Raw genomic sequence first — 18,521 nt, 5'->3', positions numbered from 1 at the left:
GCTGCAGATGGTTAGTCCAGAATCTACACTTAGGTAATTATCGGCTCTCTCCTGTTGTTTCAAAGTGGAGAATTGGTTTTTGAAATCTATGAATGGCTTCGGGGTGGGTGCAAATTAGTTGTGTGAAGGTGTATAAGATGCCTGGAGAAAAGAAAATGGAGGACAGGAGTCAAAAAAGAATTGTGATTAATTTATTAATTTGACCAAACAATTACACGCATTTACCATTTTAATCTCAGCATTCAGTATTTATCTCGACTTCTCAAACCACTGTTATGAAAATAGCGTTTTTAAATTCCACTTTTTGTGCAACTGGAAGTTGTTTTTCTCTGTAGCAGAAGTTCATCTCAGAAGCCTTTGTCCTGATCTTAGAGTTTGAAAATGCTTTTTTCTAAAGTCACAATGTTGATTAAACTTGATTTCTTGAAAGGCCAGTTATTCATGTTTTATCAAGGCCACAAAAATGTCTTTCTTTTTGAATTGTTACAATACAGCACATAGACATTTTTGAGATCATGCAGAATGATAACTGAAAGACCCCATTTACAATCCACCTCTTCTCTTGACATGAAATGTTCATGCTCTTTTATAGACAACACCTGACCCCTTGTGAGGCAGAGATAACTCTTTCTGGTCATCAGAAAATCAAAAGTGCAGCAAGTAATTGCTGGTTGGGAAACATCATAATACGAACAAACCACGTCTTCACAGGTGGTCTGCCACAACAATATCTACCCAATCAGGTAAGATTTACAGCTCCTACATGTGGTTCCTCAACTATCTACAGAAATCATAAGGTTCTTAAACACATATATGCTTCAAGGTTACATAAATGATACATCATTAAAAAAAATGTAAAATCTTGGAAAGAACTGGGAGAAACCACTCAATTGTCTAAATTTCTATTTTTTTTTTCACTTAGAGAGCGAAACCTTTCCACAACTATACTGGCTGCATTGAAATAATTGAAATTAATAAAATGAGGAGCTTTTATACGTCTGATGCCATCGCCAGCAGCAACATAGACCGATGCAGGTAAAGTAAATGTCTTCATCATGATCTCTTCTTTTGACTTGATTTTCACGTTTGTTGTTGTTTAGTTTTCCTGGGCTCATACATGAAAAATCACCCCACCACATTAACACACTTGTTTGTTCATATTTAGTTACTTAGATAATTAAGAACAAGTACCAGAAGACACATTTTGTTTGATCTGATGCAGTGAAATCCGACCGCATTGTTATTAATAATACTTGAGTTTTCCTTTTCATATCTTTAGGCTTAAAAGCCAATAATTCCAGTGCTAAATTGGATTTTTGCTCACTGAAACGTCAACAACTTTTGCACAATTTTGACAGATATACTCTGCATGCGATTGAAGCCTCCACAACAAGTTCTTCAAATTGGACAACTCAATCAACCACCTCTGACACAGTGAACACGACAACAACAATGGCAGCTTCCACACCAACAACAAAACATCCAGTTTGCCAGGACGGTCTTTGCCGTAACGGAGGAACTTGTCATCAGCTGCAGCTGCCTGGGGGAGCTCTGCCTTCCTGTCACTGCCCGCTTCATTTCACCGGCACTTTTTGTGAGAAAGGTAGGCTTTGGATATTTAATGACAGATTTTTACAGTTCTTATACGGAAATGTGTTGCCACAGTTTGTACAGAGCCTTAATGATCAAGGTAACATTTAGTTGACTTAGTTTATTTATTTTGCACAATTTAAAAAATAAAGTAAAAATAAACAAAGAGATAAATAATATCACAGTGCAGAAAGAGGCAAAAAGCCAACTGGGCTTATTTGAAGCCTCCACCTATATAATATTAAAATTTCACAATATTATAGAGAACATGAAATGAATATGCATAAGATAATTACGTAGTCATACATTAATCCATTAAATACACATATAAAATATATATAGACACACGCAAGCAGTAAAAAGCTTAAAACCCAACTCTACTGTGACCTCCATAGTTGTATCATGAAGAGCCAGCCAACAAATTATATTATTTAATATATGCTGAGCCTCTTTGGCTAATGGGTTTCACTATGAGAGGAAAATAGAGTGAGCTGCATTAGGAATTTTGAGCGATGTGAATTATTCAGGATATGATTAATGAAATGAAAGATCCATAAAAGCAGCTTGAACCATCGCCGTGTGTCCATGTTCACCTCCGGCGCTCATTGAGAACGAGAACACGACCTTGCAAGCACCCGCTCAACACTCAGCTACGTGATGTTGGTAAGCCCTAAATATCCCTGTAGAATGAACACCACCCCCCCCCAGTCATCACCCCTGTCCCCACCAAAAATGATTTTGTACCAACCGCTCCGACATTTATACCAAGGAGACAGCCGTACTAGACACACATACTACGGTGTTTTGTCTTTCAGATTTCTTCTCAGTGCACTTACAAAGTGGCTACTGGCGCCCCTTTCTACCTCTCTTGCCATCCATGATTCGCTCTGACGGTGTAGAAAACAGCATGCTGTATTTTGCTGGTGTAGTCATTCTCCGTCAGTGACAACGTTAGTAACACTGGAGGTGTAAATGAATTGTTTGTGAGCTTGATAAGCCAAGCTGCTCACAACTGATTGACATTTCAGATGTTGTGTTGTGTTAGTCTAGCTACAGTAACTAATCCAAAAACACACAAGCAAACGTGTAATGAATAGATTAAGCTGTGTTTATCTGCTCAGATCTAATCTGCAATCATCAGCATATCTGGCCAACTTCTACCGACACTAGTAAAATAAATGTATTTTCAAGGCTAAGCAGGCATGTCTCAAGGATACCCCACCATTTGCAAAGCTCTTTATGAAATGGTTATGGTTATGTATTGATCTGGAATGGTTGAGGTTAGCATAGGTCGTTCGGCAGTACGTCTAGCAAGTTTCCACACTTTGTGGGTAACAATCTACACACGACCAGGCTAAGGAGCATATGAATCCTAAATAGTCTATATGAATCTAGTTTGTAGGTGTACAGGTGACGCTGAAAAAAAAAAGACAAGACAAGCACATCCATTGTGTAGTATTTAATGCTAGCAGCTATGAAATGAAGTGTTTCAAAAACTTTGAATTTTGAGTGATTTTCTGCCACTGTTATCTTTGTAAACTGACCCACGTGCAATAACAGAAAGCTTTTCTCCTTCTCTGCGACTCATAGAGCATCGCACTAACAATGCTTTCCGTCGTGGGGTTTCAATAAGGAGATTCTCAGTAGCCACAAAATGCCGTTATGTATTGTACATTTTAAGCCTGGGGAATATGGTAAGCGATGGAACTTCTTATTAGCATTTCAGAGAGTTTTAACAATGAAAACTGGATTAATCTTCACCTTGACAACTCCTCAACGGGATTGATGCTGATAGCATAATGTTGTGTTTACAGAATACATAGAAATCTGACAGAATGGCGCTTGAAGCTAACGCTGACAGTCATGAACATGGCTTGAGCAGCCTGTGTGCATCTGACACCCTTATTTGACACCTCTGCCATGTGTTCTAAAAATGCCAATTTACAGGTGTTTAAGTGATCTACTGAAATGTGACTTGTCTCTCCGGGCACTGTAACTTAAAATTATGCTATTTTAAAGACTTTAATCTCATTTGTTTTTCCCATGGGAGACAGCTATGTGCTGCTTACATGACAGAGATGCTGCTTTGCTAAGACAGTTATTAAAGATGCTTTGGCCAACTTAAGGAGTGTGCATCATTCGTTGATTTATTCACTAATTTATTCATTCATTTATTTCTCAACATTGTACCTCTTGGGTTCACAAGGGTAATTACAAGTGTGCCTCAAAGTATCATCACATGTGACTGCAGCACATTTGCGGGGACATCTGCGTGACAGCGTACAAGCTTTCTAATTGGAAATGAACCCTGATAAGCCAGAAATGCATTATAACCTGACTATGTGAGGTTATAATGCATACTAACACAATACATACAGTAAACTCCAACCACCACACCTATGAAATGAATCTGATGTTCTACATTTTTGTAATTACATTTTTACTTTTTTCTAATAAATCATAAAACCCCCAACCTTTTCCTTCCACGACCATAAAGTGAGTTCCTGCTTATCCTTTAGCTTGTCGCACTCATAAAACTTTTCCTTTTTAAATACCAGCAGTGGCATTTTAGAGTAATTTCTGCTGAGTTTGAGGAATTCCTCCTCTTCAAAAGCATTTCAGTCTCTCAGGTTAACAGAGTGCAATCTCATATGAGCACTCATCCAGCGATGTGCTTTGCAACACTGGTTCTAATAGCAGGCAGACGGAGTCCAGAGGCTGTTTACATGCTGACAAAGTCTGTGAATGTGTCAACTTTGCCGAGTGACAACCTTGTCCTCACATCTTATTGAATTAAGAATAGACGTAAGAGAAGAATAAAGCCCCCGCTCCGAGTTAATTATAGATGTGTCAACTTACCCGGTGACTAATGATGTGGTCTTGTTTGTGTCCTAGATGAAATGCTGACTTGTCATACAGTATGTATCTAAGAGAAATATCACAATGCACATGAGTCCCTGCAGCCTCTTATATTATTGTTCAAGAAGATCTAATCTGCTACTAATGTTGTTAATGTTAGTACTACATGTTCTAAAATGTAGCCTAATAATTGATCATTTGTCTTGACATAAAGACTATAGATATGTCTGCTGCAGTCACTGTAGCTGCAGATTAAAGTTTTTCATATACAAAACATACAATGTTTTATTCTAAATATAATATACTGCTATAATTTATACTTCCAGTATATAATCATTGTTGAGGCCATTTTACATTATGAGTACGTTTAATTTTGATAGTTAAGTTTTTATTATGGGTTTTGTTGGCCACTTGGGGGCAGCAGCACCCAGTGTACACAACACATCGTCACCTTTTAAGGTAATATAGCAAACTTGTTAGCAAGCAGCTTCTTATTTACACATATAGCAGTGAAGAAGCAACATTAACATTGATTTGGCAAATGTAAGTCCAATCTTCGCTCTCTCTTCTGGTTTTGGTGTCTACCAACTCCTGAGGGAGCAATCTGTCTCTTTACCAGCTAAATGCTCGACTTTGTTGACTTGCTATAGTCTCTAAGCGTGTCTGTCTGCAGTGCGGTGCTGAGCAGGTGGCATAAAGTGGGTTATTAGAGCTTTTTGTAGAAAATAGCTGCCTGCTGTTGACAAAAAGGATTCTTTGAGATGGTGAAAGCCGGACAGCTAAAAAGTTAAATGAAACTCACTATGAAGCTCATTAAAGGTGAGGGGAGCTGCAGATTCAGGGGATAATTCCCTGTAGGTCCATCACTATGAAAGGTGACCCCTTTCACATTGTCATTTGATCGATTGTAAAATATAAATTATAGCCACTTTAAGTAACGTGTAATGCAGTACTCTTACAGTACTACCCTACATTGTGGCATTTCTACTTCATGCCTAAGTATAGGATCTGAGTACTTCCTCCACCACTTACTTCGTGTATGTGATAAGTAGATTCTATATTCACTACTCAGTTTAGGATTAAAACTACAACAAGGATTGGTAATATTAACATTTTAATGCGCAGCAAAGCGTTTAACTCCCTGCTAAAATGTACGGGATCATACTGTAAAATGTATTACTCTAAGACAGATTTACAAGCCTTTCTCAGACAGTACTGCACACAGAATGCCTGTACACTTCTACCATAGCACCACATCGGTTAAATCACTACAATTGTATACTGTAGTTCTTTTTTTTTTAGCACATGAAGACTGTCAATCCAAAGCAGCTTTCAGACTTACTTCTCAGTCATGTATTTGGTATCTTATGTGCGGCCTGTAAAATAGGAAGCTTGACGTGTGTGAGCTGTGAGTCTTGCTCCCTTATGTTTGCACCCTGGGGCTGCACCTCTGGTGGGGTGTGCCGTAATCCAGGCCAGTGCCAGGTGGTTGAGTGAGTATTTGATATCAAGTAGCCAACCATAAGACAGGTTTTGTCAAGATAAAGCTAGTTCATCTGGGCGTGACAGAGTTTTAAGCTATGATAAATTGTCCCTCCGAAGAAGACACAGTGGGTCGTAGACCTTGCCAAAGACATTCTGTCAAGTATGTAAGCATTCAATTGAAAGCTAAGTGATCACAAAAATTAGTTACGGAGTAAATGGCTGCGAGGTATGCCAGTAGACAAAAAAGAGGAAACCAGTGAGGCAGGAAATTATTCAGACTTGGTCTGCATTGATCATGACCTCCTTTTACGGCTCATTACCTTATGTCCTTACTTCTCGTATATTTCAAAGTTGAGAGCACAGTTTTGTCCCATTTATATCTTTTCAGCAACTTTTACCGAACCACGACATCAATCCCAATAAGAAAGTGCACTCTTTTTTTCTCATTTAAAGTGCCATTCTTTTTTTGGTCTAAGTTATTTAAAAATCTGGCTTTGTCAAATAAGGTGCTTCTAAATGATCTTTTTGACATTTTTACCATGACCCTCTTCAATCTAATCTAAAGCCAGTATTAACCCAAATTCTCTTATAAAACGAACACTTTTATTTGTGTATTTACATCAGCAGCTAAATGAGAACAGGAGGTATTTAATTGACTGTGATTAAATTTGATGTGTGCCCTTTTTTTTATGAAGATTAACTAAAAACAACATTGTATTAGTCCTTGGTGCAGGTAACGCTTTCATATAGCAGGACCAGAAAGAATCATGTACATTTAGTGAGGAGATATAACACATCATTTCTTAAAAGCGATCAGTGAATACTTTTTTTTTTTAGGGTTGTGAGTATTTGCTGCTTTTCTGTTTGACATTAATGGGACCCGATGAGGGGTTGTCGGCTTACTGCTTTGCCAACACACTGCCAGCTCTTTTTGCTGTAATTGCTGATGCCTTTAAAAATGAGCCAGCTCAATCTGCCTTCTTCAGAAATTGCCAACAAGCTTTACAGGATTGATTAATTATTATCAGCCCAAGAAAAAAAGCTCCTCCTACAACAAAAGAAACAGCAGTTTATTATTTTCTCTTTGTAATTTGAAGTATTGGCTTTCATGTCTGCTCCACTCAACTCTTTGCACTGTGAAGAGTCATCCATTCTAATTTGCTGCGAAAGGAGCAAGGGTCGGAAAGTGTCAGAGCACACACGGGCGAACATTTCAGGATTATGACCATTTGAGAATTGGTACGACTAAAAACTCTTCTCAGGTGTTGGTCTGATGACTGATCAATAAACTGGACCAAGTCTGCGTCTTACTGACCTGTCTAACTCAAGCAGTCCAACAGTAAACCACAAAAAACTATATATCCAGACTATCCAATAGTAGCTTATAACATGAAATGTTCACTAAAGTGTGCATTCAATTTTTTTAATCTTGATCAACACAGTGTGACAGTTTCCAAATTTGAGTTTGTACAACTGCCAAAAAACAGGTGTCACCAGCCCATATCTAAATAAACCTGATTTCTCATAATCAGAGAACCTATTCACTGAGTTGTGACATTTACATGTGTTAACATCCAAAACCACTTGAATAATCTTTAAAACTGATTGAACCTGTATTTTTCTCTACCATTGCCACTTCTAAGCCAATCAAGGAAACCTTGAACTTTAAGACCATTGCTTACTGAACGATTCATCTTAATCAAATGTCTCTGTGTTCTTTAAATTGCTTTTCTTTTACTTTCTGTTCTTAAAGCTGTCAGTCATTCACAGGTCTGCTTAAAAAAATCCATTTGATCCATCAAAGCACCAACAAAAGTGAACACATGAGTTATGAAAGGATATTCATATTTATGTTACAATAAAAAACATGTTTTTGTAACCATATACATAGCATATGTTATGAGGATAAACTGCAGTTTTCTGGCTGGCCTATTTTGAATCGACTGCCATGCACCTGAACAGCAAGCCATCCACGAGGTGTACAGTGTCCTTTTGGTAAAAGCCAGCAGATCATCATTGGCTTGTGGAGTTGATGACCTGAGCGGGTACCTCCACCACCTCTCCTTAAAGTCATACCCCGTTTTCATCCAGTGGGAAATAACTGACAGGGCCCTGCTGACTCTGCTCACAGTCACGCTATCAGTGCAGCAAAGGCACACGCCAGCCAATTCTTGCTGGTTTGTTGACTAACAAAAGCACTGTAGGGCATTGCGTTTACTCTATATGTCATTCCAAGCCTAATTATCTATTTTTTAAGGGATATTAAGATTTTCTCGCTCTATTTAAATGCATTTCATCAATTTGTATTTTTCTTTCTTTGCAGATACTACAGTATATATACCCTCATTCGATGGCACATCTTATTTGGAGCTGCTGCCCTTTTCATCCATTCTCCAGCTTTCTGGCTCCAGTGATAATCTCCCTGCTACTGTCAAGGACACCACTGTTATTCTCTATTTGACAGTGAAAGCAAGATCTACACAGGGCACCATCCTCTACAGTGAGTACAGTTTTTTTTTTTATAAAAAGCAAACATTGAAAAGTACCGCAATGCTGTGAAAAGTCACATTTGTATTAGTATGTCCATTTTGTCACTTTTCATACGTCTTTTTTGTTGCGTGTGTCGTTTTGAGTGCACAAGGATTATTTTTATTGCCTGCGATGAATGGGTAGTCTAAGCGTCAGGATGCTGTCTGGACATGTTATAAATAAGGGACATTTTCTTCCCCTATTGTTACTGTCGTTAACACTGTTATTATTTCGCTCAACCTCTTCTGTTTTTGGATCACTAATAATGTAGAAATGATACATCAGTCTGGGCCTTGTCATCAGCCTCTGATTATATTGAAAATACGATGCTGTTTCTGAGTGCTAGCGAGATGGATGCTTGGCAATAGTTAAAATTAAAATAAAGGGCTTGGCAACAGTTATTGTGCCGAAGAAAAGGCAGGAGGAAGAAGAAAAAAAGAAAACACTGAATGAAATCTGAATTGATCAAAGTTTGACAACACAATGTAGAGGATGATTACACAAAGGATGAGAAAAAGAGTGGAGCAACTGCTTGTAGTGTTTCTTTATATTTATTATAAAACACTTGCACATATCAATGCTAAATATTAATATTAAAAATCACCGGACTGATAGAAAGTCACCTGGGGACACCGGCACCATGAGTCATCTATTGTTGTTGCAGCAAATTGTGAGGCACAAAGATGGGAACTGTGTTTCCAAGGCTACAGGAGAAAGGCAAGGAAGCACTGAAACACGTTTTTTTTTCAGGATAATTTAACCAGTTTTCTCCCGTGACTGCCACCTAAGATACACCTGGGTCAGTTTATTTAGTTGTGGACATTCATCCTTTTTCAAAAATGCTTTCAACCACAACTAAAGAGTGGGAGAGAAGGGAGGTACAAAATGCTCTGGTGAAGGACTACGGATAGCCTCGCCTTTTGTAGACAGCAGCTGTTTTGTTGTCTCGCTGCTTATGATCTGAGCTAATACCTAAAAGCGAACAAAGGAATCCTCACAAGAAGGAAAGGGCTGGTCGGTCACATGGGGACCGAGGATTGGACTGACCCTTTACACCAACCGTGAGCTCTCCATTCTACATCTACCTCTTGCCTCCTCTTTGTTCCCACACCTGCACACACGCATAGAAACTCTCTTTTGTTTCAGAAGGAGATTTGAATAGGTAGGCCCGGCGGCCAATGAGTAGACCCTCTTAACAATAGAGCATTGTTTTGGGAGGAGAGGAGTCTGTAATTTTTTAGGGCTTGAGAAAGCTGAGCCATGAGAACTTTGTTCCATTTATCCAGCTTTGTGCGTATTATACATCTGTATGTATCCATATATTAAGTACCAGCCAGCTAAGAGGTGAAGCCATCACATGAATGCCTGGTTCTGCGGGTCCTCTGAGTCCAAAAAAACATCCAACTGTGTGTCTCGGCGGACCGCAATTGCAGCTCCTCGCTCTAAAAAGTGCAGCCACCTTGATCCTTGTTTCCCATGTGACACCACAGCAAGTCAGGTGCAAGTCCAACAGAACCGTAACCACCATGCATTGTGCGGTGATCACAGTTGATTTATTCCTCACAAACCGGGAACAGGCATCGCCACATTCATCTTGCTGGTGTATCCTTGATCAACCCCTTATCTGTGACACCGTCTACAGGTTTGTGGCCTCTTTACATTTACAGACTAATTAAACATTGCAGTACACCACAGGGTTCATCTGCACTTTTCCCTCATTTTTGATTATCTGTATCATTTAACTGACCATGTTTGGGGGTGAGCAGTATGCTGAAGTCCAAGTGTAAAATGCCCCCTCAGAAACCCCAAACATGTGATGTTATCGGCACTGCTTGCAATTACAAAGAAGTAATTTTAATTCATTAAATATATATAATTTTCTCTAACAATTGACCTGTGTTTTTAACATACATCAGCTTGTCTTGCCAGTTTCTGGATTCAAAAGTGTCAGCAATGGTGTGCAAAGTAAAAAACAACAACAAAAAACGTTTTTTGTTCTTTAGCCATAAAATAGTGAAAGAGTTGCATTCCTTGGAGTAATAATAGCTTGACTTTTCCTTTTCTGAGCTGACATTGGCCTCCCATGATGGCTGCTGAGTGCCTTAGTGTCCCACCAAAGACTTAAATCTTTGTATTTAAGGAGCTATTAATTACCCATCTCTCAAAACCTAATAGGGCTGTAAATTAGTGCTTTATATGAGGTTAGTGCACTTAAGGTCAGTCAGCTGAGCCTTAAATACACATAGGCAATGGTTCTATCAATGTTAAGTCAAACAGTATCCTCTCTGACACAGGCGCTTAATTAAAGATCAGTGACATGTTTCCAATTAGATGTATTTCAATATAAATTTAAATTTACTAGCGTTTCTCCTCTCAAATATAACTGTCCCCATCATATATTTACATATATATGTCTGTGTGTGTGTGTGTGTGTGTGTGTGTGTGTGTGTGTGTGTGCGTGTGTTTGGACTAGCCTGTTAATCATTTCTTGGTGAATTTAGTGCTTCTAGTTTTGGAAATTTTAGGAGACATTATTCTGGAAACACTTGAAACTGTCAAATGATAGGTTTGAGAACAGAGCAGCCGAATAATTTCGAAGCAGAGTTTTTCAAACGCTACCCAGTACTTGCATAAACATTTGCGTTGGGATGTTTTTGGAAAACCAGCACCTTACATGGACAAAAAGAACACAGCTGTAGGGAACTCTCAGTATATTTTTCAGTCATGTTCTTCTTCCTAGATGCTTTTCAATACTTGATTGAAGATACCTTTACAATTTTCAAAAGCCATGCACTTCATATGAAGGACTTTGCATTCATAAACTTAGAAATACACCAAAGAAATGGTGTTCTATCAATGCAAGTTGTTCCCTCAGTGTTCTCATTATTAGTTTTCATATCCCCATGTGTGCAGTGTAAGTCAATAGCAAACAGGGGGAAATTGATTTGCCTTTCAAATCTGTAATAATAAAGACATGGACATTATCAATATATTTGTATAATATAATGATACGATATTTAATACATACATTTATTTAGAATAAGGAAAAGTTAAAGGTGATTTTCCCTGTATTTAAAAGTTGTATTTTGGTGCTTAGAATCTGGGAGATAAATGTAACTCACCAGAGATAGATGAAGAGCATCTCAGTGGAGTTAGCTAGAGGAAGTTCACATTGGAAAAATGCCTGGAGTTAGTTATCAGATGTGATATGTGTCAAGTGAATTAGATTGTGCTTCATGTCAAGCTAGCAAAATCGCTTCACCTCCGCCCTGTCATATTGGTGCCTCACATATCCACTGCTACCCGTTATCTGGTCGCGTCTTAAGTCACTGCTTGTCTAAGCCTTCACAGATTTACTCTGTAGATTAGCTTGAAAAATAATGTCTGCTATGACATCCGTCTTCACTCACAAGATTGCATGTTAACGCTAAAGGAAATAAGAAAACATTCATAATTTGAAGTTAGTCAGGTCAATTAAACCCACTCTATTCTTTATTCCATAACAATATTGACAATATTTCCCTGCCGCAGCATACGGAAGCCAGAGAGCAGGCTGTGAGCCTTGTCATGAAAAGAGATGAATGTTCAGAAAGCATATATAGAGGGCACAGTGCCTTTTATCTAGTAAAGCTTCCTGGCTCATAGTGCACCATCTTTTTCACATCAGAGGAACTGAAAAGAAAACTCCAGAGATCAAACAGACAAAGTTAATCAGAAGAGAACCAAAAGACAGTCATTGGGATGCAGAGAATCTCTTCGCCAGACCTGCTCCTTATTCTCCGCTCCCTTTTTTACACCTCTCCCTGAAGCAAACATGCAAGTCTCCCTCTGGACTTCAATTGTCAGATCGAGAAGAGAAATACAAGAAGGTGGGGAGAGAGGGAGAGAGAGAGAGAAAGAGTGAGAGAGCATGAGGGAGAACAGGTGACAGGCACTGACAAAAGGACGAACGCTCTGTTAGGCTCGGTGCAGAGTAACAGGGCCATGGGGACAACAGGGAACGATATCCTACAGAAGAAAAATAGCAAAATAAAAGATGGGGCAACATTGAAATCTATGATAAATAAATAATATTTGTCAGCAAATGAGTTATGGCGCTTAGTGGGAACAACTGCTTTGAAAAGGTGACAAAGACTCACTGGTGCAGGATGAAGTTGCGTGTGTGATTTCTGTTGTCTTTGCTGCCGCATTCATTAACTCTCAGGTCTCAAATGTATTAGTCACTGTAGCAATGATAATGATGGATGATTATATGGCAGGAATAATTATGTTTTTCATGTCATTTACCCACACAAACATGCTTTGATTAAAAGAATACAAGAAGATACAATAAGGTACCAGACAAATATTGGCTTCTTTTTTTGTCAGTTAAAGAATTGCCTGCAGTTTAGTTTAACATTTCTGTACATTTGTGAAATTAGAATGCAATAATTAATACAAATGGAAAAACACAAAAGAAATATAACTTTGTCATGATATAAATAATAGTTCACAGCAGTCGCAAAACTAATTATTTTGCCCACTGTTTATTTAAGGTGACTTAATTTGCAACTGCTATATTCCAACCATCACAAAAAACTTGAAGAGACCCGTTGCCTGTTTGACAGTCATAATCCATCTTCATTGAAAATAAGCATCAAATGAAAATATCGAACATAGCCTCTTTGCTTGTTTTGTTACTTTGAGTTACATTTCAAGTTGTGCCTTCTCTAAACCAAAATAAATGTATGCGCTGCATTAAACAGCCTCTAATGGTCGTACTATTTTTGCAGTATAACACAACATTTGATTCATGTTTTCATTATATTTTCAAGCTTTCCTGAAAAAGCTCTGCTCGCATCTGAAAAATGTTTGGAAAAATCTCTCTTACATACAACAAACAAAAGAATGTTTGTGTCAAAAATAATAGTTTGAGACAGGGAAGTCAAGGTTGGTATATAAAGCTTTGTTTCTTTGAATACGCAGGAATCACCAGATGTCCTCATTACATGCCACAAACTAAAGACTAAAACTAAATATTAGAGATTTTCAACAGCCCCTTCTCGTGCCATCATAAAGTACCATATTTACCAGTCAAATACAGGGTTTCAAAATGTGACAAATCACTGTTTACCTAGCAGAAACATAAGAAGTAGTTACATCTGTAGCCAACACAGTAAATCTTAAAATACCAAAGCATAAATATTTGGAAAAAAGAAACATCGGCACTACTCAGCAGTTGCAACTTCATTGTGATGCTCACACAGGAAACTAAAATGTATGCTCTGAAGCTGTTGAAACATTGCATCAGAACATTTAGTGATGATGTTGTGCTGGACTTCATTATACTGAGAGGTGTTTCTAATATTATATGTATGTATGTATGTATGTATGCATGTATATATGTTAATAAGAAGGACAAAAGATTAGAAACACCTTTCAATATAATATAGTCCAGTACAACACCATATTTTTATATTAAAAACAGCAATTACAAAAACAAGCCTCATCAATGGATGGGAAAGGGAAAGTTTTTTTTAAATATGATTTAAACCATCGAGCATGTTCAATGCTTTGTTGGAGAATTCCAGCAGGCAGAAGCAAAACTATAAGCAGATTTGTCAGCTTCTACTAAACCTTGGAAAAAACAAAGGGGCTGTAACAGATAACCTTAAAGTCCTGATGTCCTAATGATGACATACATGTCGGTGACATACTGTGGGGCAAGGCCACAGACAAGAGGTTGCATTTAGTAATCAGTTTGAAAATTAACAAGAAGTGAATTCAGAGCTCTTAGGACTGTGAGCTGTGATCAGCCTATTGTCTTGCATTTTTAACCGGCATTTTTTTATTTTTCATCTGCCTTTTACAAGGACCCTCTTATATGATGTCTATATAATACAACAGCTTTGGTAGTGTTGCAAAGATGACTCAGCATTACATTAAGGTTTTTTAACTTGTTTCATACCGCTGCGGTTTCACACCAATGAAAGGTATCTTTGTGTAATTGTTCGGTCTCAGGGACATGTTGGACATCCATTTTTATGTCTTTTAATTGTATCACTATGATAACAAATGTGTTTCTGGATCATATGATGACCTGCTGGCAGCATATTTGAGCTGAAAAGCAGGAGACCAAAAATTGGTCCCTGGGGAACTTCACACACAAAGTCAACCTTTACGTGTCCCATCAAGTGGGATGTAATCTAAATAAATGCTGCAGGGAAAAAAACAAACATTAAAAATATATATTTTTACTCCACAGCCACAGAAAGAGTACCTTCTTTCTCCCTGCTGCTGCTGTTTTGTGACAGAGTAGAAGTCCTTCCCTTCCACAGAATAAGCGTAAGGAAACATATCTGAGCAAGATTATTTCTCCTGTGGTCCATTCGGCAACAACGGTTAGTAATATGGTTCTATAAAGTGCATCCCTGTTGAGTCGTAGGACAGGGAAGACCTCCAAGTCGGCTTAGAAAATGCATTATCAGAGTGCAGCATATTAAGCTAAGCATAGCCTCCCTCGGACAAAGAGACAGGGATTTTTCGGTTCCCCTTCTTGCCCTGGAGGAATTGTTTAGAGCTTTCATATCGGCTGCAATGCAGCCTTGAAACAACAAGCACAGCCTTTGCACCGTTTTCCTGTAGTGTCCAAATCCTCCATCCAAGCCATTACTTCATGAGAGATGGCACACACACATTGTGAAGGCTGTCTCTGCAGCCCACACACCGCTGTCCAAGCCCAGCGAGCTACACCAGCCTACCCTCTTACATGATCCTGTCTCAATTATCACTATCAATCCAAGGGGTCAATCATGCAATTGTTGCTCCTACTCGGTAGCTCTCGCTGTATTTTTGGCTCCCTGTCAAAGTCTCTAATCCAGCTGTGAAATGTGTCTTACTGAAAACCCCTGAAACATTTTAAGTGTCTTTAACGGTGCAGTATTTCTGTTCTGTCTTCTGATCTACAGCCATGTTTTGCCAGACAGTGGCATGAGAGTTGCAAGCTCTCTCTATTATCTCTGTCTCCCTTCCATGGCACTCTTATGTTGCTTGTCTTCTCATGTCTTCTTAGATAGAGGTGAGGGACTGGTGTGCACCCTCTCTCTATGCCTCCCTCCTGAAGACCCTTGTAGCCCTTGTGAAAGGATTAATGATGCGGCTGTCTGTTGCTCCCCCGCTACACTGTCTCACTTGCAAGAGACTGTGCAATCTGTGACACGCTGTACTGGAGTCTGAGAAGTGGCATATCTAATAATGCAACATCACAAGCAGCACCTGGTGACCATCCTCTTGGTAGCCAGGCTGGATCAGACCTGTTCTGTTAGATTGGTATAAAGAAAAGAGTCATGGTTGAGCACGGTCCATCCAGGATTTAGCCAAGTTTCATGGACATTACAGTTCCTTATATCCCGTTGAAAACCGAGCCCATCATCCAACGCTTCCCACATTGGCCAGCAGGATGCCTGGCGTCCTGGGGTCTATGGGGATTGACTTGCTTTTGGAGCCAGCATCAAATGGCCATTCGAGGAACTGCAGTCTTTGGCAATTCAGCGTTGGCTTCATTTTTCAGCCTCGGAGTTTGTCGCTTGTTAGTAGCCCCAGACAGCATGATGGCACTGTGGTACCCAGAGATGATTCATCATACTGATCCTCTTACCGGTGCAGTCCTGGTGCATTGTGCTGTGAACCATTATCACAGTCAGTGCTTTATCAGACGAAGATAGCTTCTTGTAGCTTGGATTCTGAGAGGACCAGGTTGGTGCATAAAAAGGACTGTCTGACACTGAGGTCCAAACGTTGCTTTGTGGTCCATCATGCCAGTTTGCACAGGTGGTATGATGGATCCAAGTTGAATGTTTTAATTAAAAAGTAGAGGGGTATTGCATGCAGACAGAACCTGTTTTAGATCATCGAGATTAATAGTCTGGGGCAGTTCAGTGTTATGAATTATTCTTATAGTGAGGAAGCCTTGCAGTCTTTGTTCCCTGTTTGTCTACTAGAGTATTATGTGAAGTAAACTCCTGTCTTAACAAAGGCATACCCTATTGCTGTGCAATGTCAATTGTTGGCAGTCAGGAAACCTCCCTCTTGGTTTTCATTTTATTGATCACAACAAGTATGGCCTTGTGGTCAACACACTCAGGTTCTACTGGGTATGTCTAGGTTACACTTGCTCAATTTATTACAATATGCCACCTGCATAGGGGGATAGATGGATTGGGATTTACCCTGAGCATAATATAGTTACTTACCACTATGCTCAAATCAAACAATTTTATCTTCCTAACCATGTCTCCATGTCTCCATCATCATCTTGTTGAAACAGTTTATATTTAATTTCACACACACCGAGGGGACTCATTTTCTCTATTCAGTATCTTAAAAGTCATTTTATATTTTAGTTAACAATGTATTGAAGTTGGCACTACGGAAACAGAGACTCATCATTGAACAATTTTCTTACCATTTCAGCTCAGCAGCAGAACTTTGGGGATCAGTTCCTTCACGTGTTCCTTGAAGATGGAATCCCTGTTGCTGAACTTGGTTGTGGTGGCAGTCATGTTTTGCATGCAGCTACAGACCATAACATCAATAACAACAGATGGACGCCAATCACAATACGGTATGATATGTCTCCTACTTTCCTTTCTAATCTGTAATATTGTATTGGCAAAGTCGTTATCATTGTCTTAAAACTGCTTTTAGAGATCAGTTTTAAACATATCTATGTTTTTACCCATGATTTTTACTTTTAGCCTTGTTTCCATAGAAATACAAAGTTTAAATGAAGTATTTGTCACTGTAAAGAAGTGTTTTGTGCAGATGATATCAATTCCAGATTTATATGGTTGATTTCTACACCATACCAATCGAATCTCCCAAAAAACATGACATTTTGTAAAACGTGAAAGTATAAGTTCATAACTTCTGTTAAAAGAATTCAAGGGAATCTTCAAAAACCTAAAAACTAGAATTAAGTTAATAGAAAAAAGCATGAACAAAATTTAAAATTAAAACTGGAATATCTATTTGAACTCAGGTGAGAATTTGCACACGGCAACTATTCAGCTATTTACACCCGGCCAAATTGAATATGCAACTTAATTTAGCAATAGTTAGAGAGGCTTTCTGCTTTTCAGTCTGGAATTTGTTGAGGTTTAAGCAACAAAACTACTTTATTAGGTTAAGGAAAAATATACATAGCCAGTAGGCTACATATACGGGTACACTATCTAATATGATCCCATCATTTTTGGGTGCAAACAGTATTGTTGGCTTCTGAAAGCTGGGTGCTAAAAGCGTCTGCCTGAAAGATGCACACAATGTGTGTTGTCTGCACATTTACCGATTTAAATACTTGCAACTGCTTTGACAATGTTCAATGGGATCTCAAAACAAGGTTACATGTCATGGTGTCTTTGATAAAAACCCTGTGAAAGCTTGTCCGTCCAGTAGCTCTCACCATCAGTCTTGATCAGAGCATTGATTCTATGGTAATACAGAAGTGCAATGAAAGCTCACTACATCAGACATTTCCCAACTGTAATGCCCTGGTTCATTCTGCACCTCTGGCAATGGGGAGTGGGGGGGTGGGATACACTTCAAATGGAAAAAAAACGTGATTAAGTGCTCTCTCGTTTAGTTTCTGCATGCCGGTGCCCCACCACGTGCAGCTGGAGCCCTTTTTATATTTTGCCACTGCTGCCCTTCAGACAGCCTGAGTACGTCACTGACCTCCAGAATAGTGCAGTCCCTGACCTGTGTCAAGAGGTCGAAGTCACATGAACAAAGAAAACTGTCCAGTGTGTCGGCACAAACAGCTGTTTGAAAATGATACACAGAAATAGCAATCACATATTCAGCTTTTCTAAAATGTATTTCAATATTTTGAACATAAACCTTGAAGATTGTTGCTTTTATTCCATTGTATGTAATGTATTTGAGTTTCAACAGTAAAACTTAGCTCCTTTACATTGACCTCATCATAAATAAGCATCTTTTTCTGCCTTTTTAAAGTCAGAGCAAGCAAATAGTTTTATGCAAAATAACTATAGCTCACGATATATCAGACTGTGAAT

At 38.8% G+C, this 18,521-nt stretch overlaps 1 protein-coding gene across 4 annotated transcripts in view; it reads left to right on the top strand.

Annotated features, from left to right (window-relative positions):
• eys (eyes shut homolog) overlaps positions 1 to 18,521 on the top strand; it is a 154,088-nt gene that overhangs the window by 97,852 nt on the left and 37,715 nt on the right. For all 4 annotated transcript variants that reach the window (XM_031873088.1, XM_031873083.1, XM_031873080.1 and 1 more), the window contains 5 exons: positions 593 to 743; positions 923 to 1,035; positions 1,359 to 1,603; positions 8,258 to 8,434; positions 16,915 to 17,065. In XM_031873088.1, coding sequence (XP_031728948.1) covers positions 593 to 743; positions 923 to 1,035; positions 1,359 to 1,603; positions 8,258 to 8,434; positions 16,915 to 17,065 — 837 coding nt within the window. The remainder of the gene's footprint in view (positions 1 to 592; positions 744 to 922; positions 1,036 to 1,358; positions 1,604 to 8,257; positions 8,435 to 16,914; positions 17,066 to 18,521) is intronic.

Source organism: Anarrhichthys ocellatus, unplaced genomic scaffold, assembly GCF_004355925.1.
Source record: "Anarrhichthys ocellatus isolate YVR2014 unplaced genomic scaffold, GSC_Weel_1.0 scaffold3, whole genome shotgun sequence".
NCBI lineage: Eukaryota > Metazoa > Chordata > Actinopteri > Perciformes > Anarhichadidae > Anarrhichthys > Anarrhichthys ocellatus.
Note: the sequence above shows the minus strand (reverse complement) of the source record. Positions and strands in the feature narration are given on the sequence as shown.